General features: G+C 52.9%; 1 protein-coding gene across 1 annotated transcript; it reads right to left on the reverse strand.

The window, feature by feature from the left end:
• Positions 1 to 414: 414 nt before the first annotated feature.
• On the reverse strand, positions 415 to 12,204 carry RHOG (ras homolog family member G). The gene is made up of 2 exons (XM_032359559.1): positions 12,098 to 12,204; positions 415 to 1,655 (listed from the first exon to the last, which is right to left on the reverse strand). The coding sequence occupies exon 2, from the start codon at positions 1,585 to 1,587 to the stop codon at positions 1,012 to 1,014; it is 576 nt and encodes a 191-aa protein (XP_032215450.1). The 5' UTR covers positions 1,588 to 1,655; positions 12,098 to 12,204; the 3' UTR covers positions 415 to 1,011.

Raw genomic sequence — 12,204 nt, forward strand, 5'->3', positions numbered from 1 at the left:
GGGATAACTCAAAGTCTTCGGTTGAGGCACAGGCTCTTCCAGCCCCAGCTCTGTCTGGTAAAAACCCTGTCCCCTTAGGGGTGTAAGGGAACAGCTCTCAAACAAATGCATGACTCTGAGCACCTGTCTGCAGGCTAGTGGCTCTCAGCTTCTCCCTTTCTGAGCCTTAGATCAGTTTTTTTCTTAGGTTTTGCATCTCAGTCCACTACAGTCAGTGGCTGGGCCCCTGACTGGCCCCTCCAAGGGAGCCCAGAGCTTTGTTAGGGAAATTGGGGGGTGGGGGACCACAATGAAGCCTATTGTCTCCTGTCCCCTTTTACAGGAAACAAAAGGCTCCCAGTCTCTGGGGAGCCCTAGCCCATACCCATCCCCTGCCCAACCCCCACTGCCTAGCACACAGGGAGGAGCCAGGGCCACTGGAGACAGGAGGTTTTATTGATGCTGATGGGGGTAGGAAAGCCCCCCCAGGAGCCTGGGGAAGTGGGGGCTGAGTCAGTCAGCAGATGCATAAGGCCTGGGCACAGGGGGGTAGGTTAGGGCACATTCATCTTCTCAGGATTCTGTGGCTCCTTCTTTGGGGAAGGGAGAGAGCATTCTGAGGGGGGAGCAATTCGAAGAGCAGCAAGGGAGAGGTTAGGGACAGCTGAGGGCTCCTAACCTGAGAGAAGGCACCACAATAGGCAGCAACATCTGTGTGGAAAGCTGGATCAACTGGTCAGTAGGGGAGATGGGGGAGGGGCACCCGGGTTGGCTTCTTGGAGAGGGGTCCGACCTTGGCCTGGGTGAGCTCTCAGAAATACCTGGTGTTCCCAAGCAGAGTGGGGCAGGGCCCAGAGCCCCCTTCCCTATGGGCCTCATTTAGGAGAAACAGGCATTCAGAGAAAAGGGCATTCAGGGACCCCCCTGGCAAGGGGTGCCAGAATTAGTCCTTAAGGCACAGCTGGGGGCAGACAAGGCGCCAAGGCACAACTGGTGGGGGGGCAGGGGCAGCCTCCAAGCCAAGTGCCAGGGTCACAAGAGGACACAGGACCGCCCACGCTTGATGGGTGTGGGGTTGAGCACGGCCCGGACAGCCTCAGCAAACACTTCCTTGACGCCGTCCTGCTGTAGGGCCGAGCACTCGAGGTAGCGCACAGCATGGATCTGCTTGGCCAGGGCCTGGCCCTGCTGCGGTGTGATGGGCGCCTGGCCCTGCTCCTTAAGGCGCCGGAGGGTGTCAGGCTGCGCTCTCAGGTCCTTCTTGGTGCCCACCAGCAGGATGGGCACATCAGGGCAGTGGTGGCACACCTCTGGGTGCCACTTGTGCCGCACGTTCTCGTAGGAGGGCGGACTGGCAATGGAGAAACAGATGACAAAGACGTTGGTCTGAGGGTAGGAGAGCGTGCGCAGCCGGTCGTACTCCTCCTGGCCCGCTGTGTCCCACAGGTTTAGGTTCACTGTGCGCCCGTCCACAGCGCTCTGGGCGCTGTAGTTGTCGAACACCGTGGGGATGTACTCCTTGGGGAAGGCGTTAGTTGTGTAGCAGATGAGCAGGCACGTCTTGCCCACAGCCCCATCGCCCACCACCACACACTTGATGCTCTGCATCGTGGGCGCAGCTGCTACAATGGAGGCAAGGCCTCCTTCCCCTTCCGGGCCCCTCCGGATGCAGTGACCTACAGGCAGATCACAGGGACACACATGGTTAAGGAGGCCTCTAGCCGCTGGGGAGAAAGAAGGGAACACGTGGAGGGAAACCAGCCCCTGTTCTCTCAACCTGACACTGTTCTGCAATCCCGTGAAGACAGATCTCTGAGACAGAGACAATGAGAGCGAGGCCTGGAGACCAAGCCACGACGCTCAGGTGCAGGGAGGATGGCAGTATAATGTGTAATGTATTATGTAAAGCAAGTAAGTTCTGGTACCAGACCGAATAAGGTCTAATCCTGTTTTTTCTATCTGCTGCCCGTGTGACCCTGGACCAAAGACTTAACCTCTGCATGCCTCTGTATTCTTACCTGGAAAATGAGGAAAAAATGCTACCCTACCTCACTGGGTTGTTGTAAGGCGTAAATGGGCACATCAAAGGCATTTGATGCCATTGGATCATAATAAGTATTTGGTTAAGTATTAGCTACATTTTTCCCCTCCAGGCAGTACAGACACAAAAAGTGAGGTATGGAAGTAGGGGGTCTACCAGATCCTCTACCAGATAGGGACCCCTCCCACTGAGTAGACTGGAGAGGGGTTCTGGCTCATAGCTGCTGTCCCAGGTCACTCTGAGATGCAGCCATGGGTAGAGCTTCTACCAACTCAGGGCCCACCCTGCCCAGCACACTGATGTTTTAACCCCAATTCTGACATCTTGGCTACTGAGTGCAAACCAAAAGGCACAGTGAGAAATCTGCTGAGTAAGGAGCAAAAGTCTCTAGACAGCTGCCCTATCTCAATCCAGGGTGCTTGAGGGACGGGAAGAAAGCGGGAGAGCTGATCTCGTAACTCTCACAAGCACAGTAAACCCTATCTGGCAACTTGGTGCAAGAGAATACTGGGGGTTGAGCCAGGGCTGGGCTTTGGTCTGGAATCTGGTATGTAATGATTAATGAGGCAAAGGCTCTGGCTCCCAGATATCAGCGTCTTCTCTCAAAGCCCCTGGTAGGGTAGGGTAGATCCTCCAAGCCAGCCAAGAGGGATGGGCAGGAGAGGAAAACAAATGTTTGATTTGCCCCTTCATGTTCCGTCCTTTTCCTTAGATCATAGCATGTGCCTCTGAAAAATTTCAGAACCTTCCAGACTCTTGGATAGAGAACACAGTGCCATTAAAACACTATCACTGACAATCCATGCTTAAGTCAGACTGGCCAGGGATTGTAATCATAGTTCCACCAACCAGTCATGTTTGATCTTGGGCAATATATTTAAGTTTCCTGGGTCTCCAGTTTGTCACCTGTAAAATGGGAATCATCTTGCCTATTGTGTTAGAATTGCCAAGAGTATGAACAAACATGAAGAAAGTGTTTGGCATGAGGTGTGGCACATAGGAAGTGCCAAATAAACAGGCTGCTGTCATTATTAGTGGGGGAAGTACAAGAGAAGTCCCAGCTCCACACCATCGCCCTGATCCCTCTACAGTTCACAGGGCTTTGGGGTGAGGAACTGCTCTTCTGAGTTCTGGAACAGAGCAGAGCTTCCGGAAACCCTGTGATTATTTATACTGGTGTGGCAAGATTCCTCCTCTCATTGGCTATTTCCTCTCAGCCACGGGGGACTTTTTCTGGCCAGTATGTGACTTCCTTTCCCCGACTCTCTCCCACAACCAGATCCCTACTCCCTGGGAGGGAACAGCCCTGTTTTAGACACACAGGATCTCTACGTGTCCCTCTTTCCACCAAGCACCAGCACCGCTCTCCCATTTCCCCCATTCTACTGTATACAAACTATACTCTGGTCTGAGAACCCCATACCCTCCAGCTGGACCTCTCAATCACTGGTTCAGAAGCCTCAAAAGTCAAATGGAGGGAGGAGGAAGAATTCCCCCATTGGAAATGGAAACCGAAATTCTGGGGGCAGGGATCTGCACAGGACCCAGGGATGGCCCCAGCTCCCTCCCAGGTCTCTACTTCCCCTGGGACCAGAGTGGAAGGAAACGGTTTCATCCTGTAAGGTTGCCTCTCTGGGCATTAAAAATACTTCCATCTTGGATAGACAACGTTGGGAACAGGTCTGGGAAGGAAATAAAGGTACTCTGGGGCAGTGGAGAGAACCTCAGACTGGAAGACAAGAGACCTAACCTAAGTCTTAGCCCCAGCTTTGCTCTGTTGCTGATTCACTGTAACCAAGCATAAGGTACATATTGTCTCTGGGCCTCAGTTTCCCAGTCCATGAAATGGGGAGAAAAATGCCTGAACAAGGGTACTAGATGGAGGAAATGAGACGTCAAGAGCCCTGGGAGTAGAGGATAGGATGATGGGGGCAGAAAAGCCCCCAGGTGGGGGTGGGAGGGCTGAGTCAGGAAATGCACAAGGCCTGGGCACACTGGGGCAAGTTGGGGCACACTCATTCTCAGGGTTCTGTGACTCCGTCCCTGGGGAAAGGAGCAACCAGGTTTTTTGGGGAAAAGGGCCATTACTTGTGTCCACAGGGTTAATTGGGAGACAGTGGCATTTTTGAGAGGATTCCTGGGCTTGTAAATCTTCAGTTTCACACAGAGCAGGGGAGTGGGTGTGGCAGTGTGACCAGGAACTCTTCCCCTACAAGCCCCACACTGGGCTGGCCCAGGCAGGAAGGCAAGGAGGGAACTCTGGCCGCAGTCATAAGGCCCAAGAGACTGGAAGTAGAGCAGGCTCCAGGCAGCTCTCTAGGGAGGGGTTATCAACCAGCAATCAGCCTTCAGCGAAGCTGGGAGGGACAGGGTCGCTTCCGGGCTGGCAAGGGAACAGGGACTGACACCGGAAAAGGAACATGAGTGAGGTAGTGTCCAGAAACAGGGCAAAGCAGCAGCAGTGTGGTATAGAGCCAGGAGCACTAGATCCCTGAATCTGACCTCTGGGGCTCACCTGCTGACTCCACCCCTTGATCAGAAACCCTCACAAGGGGGCGCCTGGGTGGCTCAGTGGGTTAAAGCCTCTGCCTTCAGCTCAGGTCATGATCCCAGGGTCCTGGGATCGAGCCCCACGTCAGGCTTTTTGCTCAGCGGGGAGCCTGCTTCCTCCTCTCTCTCTCTCTGCCTGCCTCTCTGCCTACTTGTGATCTCTGTCTGTCAAATAAATAAATAAAATCTTAAAAAAAAAAAAAAAAAAAAGAAACCCTCACAAGGTACAACCTTTCTTAGGTCACGTGATGTTGTTATTTGACCCTTACGACTACCTACTGGTAATATTCCTAATTTACATATCAGGAAGCAAACCCAGGGCAGTTAAAGTAACCCAACATCACACAGCTAGTCACCCTGGAAAGCCAGGACATAAACCCCAGTTTTGTGATACAAAGCCCCGTGTCTCCCTCAATGTGTCACATAACCTCCAAGTTACCCCTTACCAGCTGTCTTAGAGACCTTAAACAAGTCAGTCACTTTCCTCCCTGGAGCCTCAGTTTCTTCATCTGTACAACAGGAACGAAAACACTTGCCCTCCCTGCCTCAAAGGGCAGCACTGAGGAACCCTGAGCACAGGAGTAAGTGTGCTTTGTAAACTGGGAGGTGCTGTGCATACAAGAGTTACAAAAGCAATGCCTTTCATCCCAAAAGGCAGGAAGCACTAAGTATGTAAGGGTCTGAGTGGTGCCATCAGCCCAATTCTCCCCACTCGGGTCTAGCTCAGACTTCTAGCCTCTCTCCCCGGACAACTCTTTCCTCTGAAATGCTATGGCCTAAGCTGGGTCAAATAAGTTCCCACAGCTCATTTAAGGAGAGCACATGCTAGGAAGTGAGGTCCAATCTGTGCCACATAAGAAGGGACAGTCAATGCTGCAGAGGCCCAACAAATAGAGAAGCCTGGCCACGTGGAGTCTGGGATCATTTGTGACTTATTCACTAGGTGACTCTTTTTTTTTCTTTAAAGGACTTATGTTTATGTAAGTAAGTTAATGTTTGCAAATCTCTTTAGTGTCAGCCAAATTACAATGACTTATTCTGGCATTATATTCTGAACTTAGTTCAGATCCTGCCGGGTTCCTCAGCCTGACATTCAGAGTTCTTCATAATCTGGTAGGGATTCTGGAGTCAGATAGACCTGGATTTAAATCCTAGCTCTGCCTCTTATGAGCTCAGTAACAGCACCAACTTTAACCTTAACAGGTTGCTAGAAGGATTAAGTGCAATGTATGTATCCAATGTATGTATCTACTTTGCAAATTAGAGTTTCCAGCTCCCTGATCCAGAGGGATCTCCACTTTCCCTTATAAACAAGCCAGGCTCATTCTTGCTTCTGAACTTTTCTTCTTGTTCTTCTGTATGTTGCTCCCCTCACCCCTCTCACATCTTCCTGCATCCAGGCCTAGCTTCAGTCTGACAGTCCCATGAGTCCACAGCGTGGCCACCTCCTTTAACCCTTCTTAGGCTCTGGAATTCTCCTCCAAAAGCCATACATAAGTTTCCTAGCTCGTGGATGCCCCCCCCCCCCAATACTGAAGCTTAAGCTTCTCTTGACTGCCCCCACAGAAAAGCTAAGCACAGTGTAAGCTAAGCACAGTGTGCGGCCACTGCGTTCTGATCTGCTTGCTTCTAAGCCCCATTGCTGAGATCTGGAGATATGCCTCAGATGCCCGGGATTGGACAATAACCCTACAGCCAAAAGCTTTGACTGAGATAGGCAAAAGTCTCTCCTCCCACTGCTCCTGAAAGCAGCACAGCTCATGGGGGGCTAATCCTGTCTGGGTGTGGTCTCTGGAGCCCAGAGTGCACCCTGTGGGACCTGGTCTTGGGGTGTGGCCCAGGCAGGCCCAGAATGGGGGAGGGAAAGGAAGCAGCAAATTGCCTGATTGCCAGATCTTGGTGGCCGTTAGAGCAGGGGAAGTGTCCCAACTGGGAGTGGGGGAGGGGAGGAATGGGCTGTAAGAAATGGGGGAGTGTGGGAGCAATGGGAACTTACTGCAGCCTTCTAATCTGCCTCGCTGGCATGGAGCTCCCCTTCTATAGCGTTTCCCGAAACTCATTCTAACTACAGTCTGTCTGTGGGCATTCTGTTTCTGAGCTCGGGCCACACCACCCTGATCCTCCACATGCAGCCTCCACAAAACACATAAAACAACAGTATTTCCAGTCCCTGTGGGAATCCAGCATTGCTTCTCCATTTCCATCCTCCAACCTGTCCTTACTCCTGTGCGGGCCTCTAACCTCGGTCCTCCAGAGTCTGGTACTCTTGTCACTATCTCCAGGAAAGTTTTTGTAAATCATCCAAATTCATAATGACTTATCCCATCCCAGGCCCGGTCCCCGTTTTCTCTCACAGGTACATTCTCTCTTGCATCACAGGGAGGCTGATCTGAATCTTATCTCTCGTCACTAGATTGGGAGGGTCTCGAGGGCAAGGTCCTGGCTGAATCTATCTCCCTCGGCTGAGCACAGCACACAGTGGCTGTCAGTAAATAAATGAATGAACTCAATCCATCCTGTATGTCTTCGTACATGGGAGTTCCTCTTCCTAGAATTCTGTTTCCCCAGCCTCAGAGCTTCCCAGTCCTCCAGGGTCCAGTTCTCTCCCCCGTCTTCTCCAGGACACCAAAGCAATCCCCTCTCCTGCCCTATCTTCCCCAGCACTGTCTGAACCATTTATTCACTGCACTGAACAAGATGCCTCATGAGGAGGGAAGTCTGTCCTGCTTACTTCTAGAAGCCCAGCAGAGAGCTGAGCAAAAGCTGCAGACAGATACACATCTCCTCCCCCATCAATCCAGACTTTGATTCTGGGAACAAGGAAGAGCCTCCATACCCAGGAGACACGACAAGGGTAACCAACTTCCTCCTTCCTCTGTGGAGTACAGTTTAAGAGTAATGAACACACAGGCTAGATTGCTCTGTCCTCAGGTGGAAGGGTGAGAGGGGGGATGTAGGCACAGCTAGCCCGGAGGGATGAGGAAGATGGGTAGGAAAAGTCACCTGATAAGGCTAAGAACTGGTTAACACCAGAAGACCCTTGGTCAAAGATGAGGTAAGGGTCAGAGTTAGTATTGGATATGGCTTCAGAAACTCTTCAAGTCTGTTGGTCTCGAAGGACAGGTGGAGAGGTGATATGGAAAGGCTCAGAGGGGCTGCAGCTGGTTGCAGCTGGGCTAGGAGGAAGAAGCTGGGGGAGACATGAGGTCAGTGTGGGGCTGGGACCAGGCCAAGGGCTGAGTCTCTCTTGTTCTTCCCCTTCTCCCCATCAGAGAGAGCCTAGTTCCCAGCCTTAAAAAAAAGAAAGAATGTATGTGAAGAACTCTCCACTTCTTGCTATCCTCCACCCTTCACCCCCTGCAGAGGATCCTACAGGCCAGCAAGTAGGGTAGGAGGCTAAGAGAGTGACTTTGACTCTACCTGGTAGGGATTAGGAGGAGGAAACAAGACAGGTGTAGCTGGGAAGGCTTCGGGGGGCTGGGACCCTTTCACTAGGTCCCAGTCCCTTCCTTCTCTCACCATCCCAGGTCCTTGGGTGCTCCACAAAGGGTGAGCCCAGGGCCGGGGCAGCTCAGGCTGGAGGAGCGCTGGAGGAGCTAAGGAGGCTGGCCCTCCCCCACCAAGCAGCACAGAGGAAGGCTCCAACACTTGCTTCCTCCTCTCTTCCTCCTCCCCGCCTAACAGCCCCTCAGCAGTCCCGGGGCCCCACGAAAGGCCTGTGAAGTGGCACTTCCTTTGTCTTTGCTCACTTCACACGATGCTATACAGAAATGCCATCCTCCCAATCCTGCCTCCCCCACCTGAAAATACCCACAGAGAGACCCAGGGCCGCTCTATCCCTTCAGCCCCGCCCCAGGTCTGAGGGGGTTTCCACAAGGGAAAAACACATCAGGGAGGAAACTCCGGCACCGATTTTCCACTGTCAGTGGGGCAGGGCTGGAACAGGGCAGAGGGCACTCCCCCAACTTGCTGCCCCCTGGCATAATCCCCAGTGGTCTGCCTAATTCAACCTGTCAGAATCCTTGTGCTTTGGGGGAAAGGAGCCACAGGTCCCATCCCTGGACAGATACTTAAGAGACTATGGAGGCCTGTCAGATCAAGGCTGGCGTGAGACAGAGGGCCCAGAGTGGGGGTGCTACTATGAGGAGATTCTTAGGGGACGGAGGAGTGATAGAGCTCTCAGTATTCTCTATGCTCACTTGGAGGTATTAACAGGCAACTCCTTAACATTGGAACTCAGTGACAAGAGACAAAGTTGACCAAGGTTATACAGATTTGGGAGCAAATCCAGGACAAGGACCTGGGGCTCCTAACCTTCAGCCTGATGTCACTTCCACAAAGGAAAAGGTGAGGACTGTTACTCTTGCCTGGAAATGGGCCCATGTTTCTGGCCTCATTAAGGATGACCCAACAATGGTTTTATTCCTTCAGGAAATGGTCCAAAGGGATCAGGTTGATGCCTGAACCCTTTCTGCCTCCAAGTTCCCTGGCTCTCATGTCTAGCCAATACTAGGCTGCCCATGATCTAGAACTGACATTACTAGACAGAGAGCCACCCTTGCCTGCCCTAGCTGAGGAGCTCTTTCTATAAGCTCTAGCTCCTGGGGAGATGTCCTCTGCCCATGATATGAGGACAAAAGAGGAAGCTAGAACTAGACAGAAAAACCAATCTGTCCTGGGGAGGTGGCCCAGGCTTTGTCTTTGGTTTCCCTCCTCACAGACCCCTACTAGCCTCACCACTAATGGGTCTACACTGTATAGGGAGGCAGAGGTCTTCATTCTGTGCCCAGGCCCATCACCTTCTTCCCAGCTGCCCAGCTACCCCCATTCTAATTATCTTCCCAACTGTCTCACTATAGCAACAACTTCTCATATCTTCCTGCTATGACCTCCTAAAAGCTCGTATCAGCCACCTTATCCAACCTAACACATTTGGCCAGAAACAACTCTCCATATCCTAGATTCCCAACCAAGATCTGTGACAATCTCACATCAGTCATTTCTTCCTAAAATAAGTACTAGTTTAGTGGGTGGGGAGTCAGAAGTCCTGGATGGTTTTTTAATGAGCCATGATACTGAAAAAATTCTTTGCATGCACTCTTGAGCTGAAATTTTTTACAGGTCTGGGATTTCCTCCAGGAGTGGAACCCATCTATACCTCTCAGAGTCATAGTAGGAGATACAGGTGGGTGGAAGAAGGGACAATTCAAGGGAGAAGGACAACTATGACAGGGGAAAAGACAGAATGAGGAACCAGATTAGCACTTAAATCTTTTTGTGCTTGGGAATCCCAAAAAGTTCCCCTCTACTTCTCTTTTCTTTTTTTTTCTAATAGAGAGAAATGAATACAGTAGACTTGAGGAGATGGAGAGGCAGGATCTCTCAGCATACTTCCCCAAGACTTGAGGAAGGAGCTTTAGAATGAGGATGGCAACTTACAGAGCCAGGCTGGACTGAAATAAAAATCTAGAGAAATTCCTAAAACAGAGGGAGTTAGGCTCCTGGGAGAGAGGGGGAATATTAATGATGTCTGATGGCAGAGGGGTTAGCAGAGGGCTCCCTGGTCAACAAGACCCTGATGTAGCCCAGGGCACGTGGGTTCCCAGCCTGGGCAGGTCCTGTAAGGAAGCAGGGAAAAGGGAGCACCTTTGCCTCACACCCCTCTTCTTTGCCTGTACTGGAATTAAAACAGTTAAGACCTAAGTTAGATCAGTAACATAGTCTTCCCTCCAAAATCCTGCCTTTGCCCTCTCCCTTTCCTTCCACCACACCAAGGTGACCCTCTCCCGCTCTCCCTAACAGGTGGTGTTGGAACCAGAAAGCACTGGAGTCAAGGCCCTTCAGATTCCCCCTCAGCCTCCACACCTAGCCTCTTGGTTAAGCATCCAAGGGTTTGGTGATTTTGATTTCCCACGGCCTCTCTCACCAGTCTTATTCTTGTGTCGCTCTACCCTGAGCGCTACAGACTGCTTCCTCCTGCCTAACCACAACCTCACCCACTGCAGGTTCCCTTCATTCGGCTGGTTTCCCCTATTCTGGGCACTCTCGAGGCTAAGGACAGTTATTCTGTCTCCAGGAGATAAAGATATAGATACATGGACAACACCTCGCAAATAAATAGAGAGGAAGGTTTTCCAGCCCTTTAATCATGTTTATCACCGGGAGGCTGTAGCCTGTTTCTCTAAGGTAGGGAGATTTGAAAAGGCTCTCAAACTCCCCAAAGATCTGGACCCCAAAGCTGGAGATAAATGGCTGAAAGGGAAGGAGACGGAGAGATGGAGAGGCCTGAGGGAAGGTGGAAGAAGCAAGAGAGTGGATATGCGTTTGGGAGCCAGAAGCTGGTAAGGGGAAGGGAAGGCAGAGGCTGAAGGTAACACAGGTGGACAGAGGAGCAGGTCAGGTGACAGGACGGGGCCTAGGCATGAATGTGTGTTTAGGTGAAAGATTACAGAGGATGCAAGAAGAGGGTGATGGACAGTCTGTGGATAGGGTCTGAAGAAGGAATGGAAGAAGAGAAATGAGAGTGTACAGAATTCAGGGACTAACGATGGGGGGCGGGGGCGGGAAACAGGGGCCTCCGAATCATTTCCCAAGGCCAGAGCCCCTGCTGCCTCCTCAGAAGCTCTATTCTCTCTTTCTCCTCAAAACAGTCCTGCTCTCTGTGATGCCATCTTGTCAGGGACCACCAGTACCTCTGAATGAGAGTCATTTCACCTCTGGTCGCGGGACAAGACCAAGTCTTCTCCTTCCTCACTTTGCCCCCCAAAGAAGCAAGGGCAGGCCCAGGTCAGGTAGGCATAGAGATGTTTGCTAACTAAATACCTGTTGCTTCATTCCAGGGATGGAGAGGTTGGGCGTCAGAAAAACGGCATCCAGAGAGCGGGACTGGGGCTGGCGGGACTCTCCGCGCCCGGCCCCCGCCCCCCCCCCCCCCCGCCCCCCCCCCCCCCCCCCCCCCCCGCCTTGTATAGGACCTTGGACTGCAGCCTGCGAATGTGGGTCTGGATTGGCACCGATCTTCCAGGGAGGGAGCTCTTCCTCCGCAGTCTAGGGCTTCAGACACCACCTCCCTCCATACTCCCAAATGTCACAACTGCCGGAGTAGAGGGAGAGCGCCTTCTCCAGCTCAGAGGGTCCCCTTCCTTCACACACTTCGGAACCCCCCCCAACTTCTGAGGTCACCCCACTCGAGTCCCATCTCCCACTTCTGAGCTCTTCCACTTCAGAGACTCTTCTCTCGGAGCGGGAGACCCTCCCACCTCAGTGGTCCCTCGCGGCTCCGGGAGCCAGTGGAGCCTCGCCATCCTCCCGCGGTACAGAAACCCACCCTCCCAGAACCGCCGCCTGCTCGCAGTGGCCGGCTCCGCGCCCCGCCCGGCCGCGCCCGCCCAACTTGCAGTGAGCCGAGAAGCTCCCGCCCGCGGCCTCCCGCAAGCAAACTTCCCCGGCCGGTGCCGGCGCGCAGTCCCCGCCGGCCGGGATCCCCTCCCCCGGACCCTCAGTCCGCGGGCCCGCGCCGGGCCTCACCTGGTGCCCTCCCCGCCGCGGGGGAGCTGGGGGCGGCGGCAGCGGCTCGGGGCTCGAGAAGGAAGTGAGACCTGGAGGCCGGAGGAAGTGGGGGGGGCGGGCCGGCC

The sequence above is a fragment of the Mustela erminea genome, chromosome 9, assembly GCF_009829155.1.
Source record: "Mustela erminea isolate mMusErm1 chromosome 9, mMusErm1.Pri, whole genome shotgun sequence".
Classification (NCBI taxonomy): domain Eukaryota; kingdom Metazoa; phylum Chordata; class Mammalia; order Carnivora; family Mustelidae; genus Mustela; species Mustela erminea.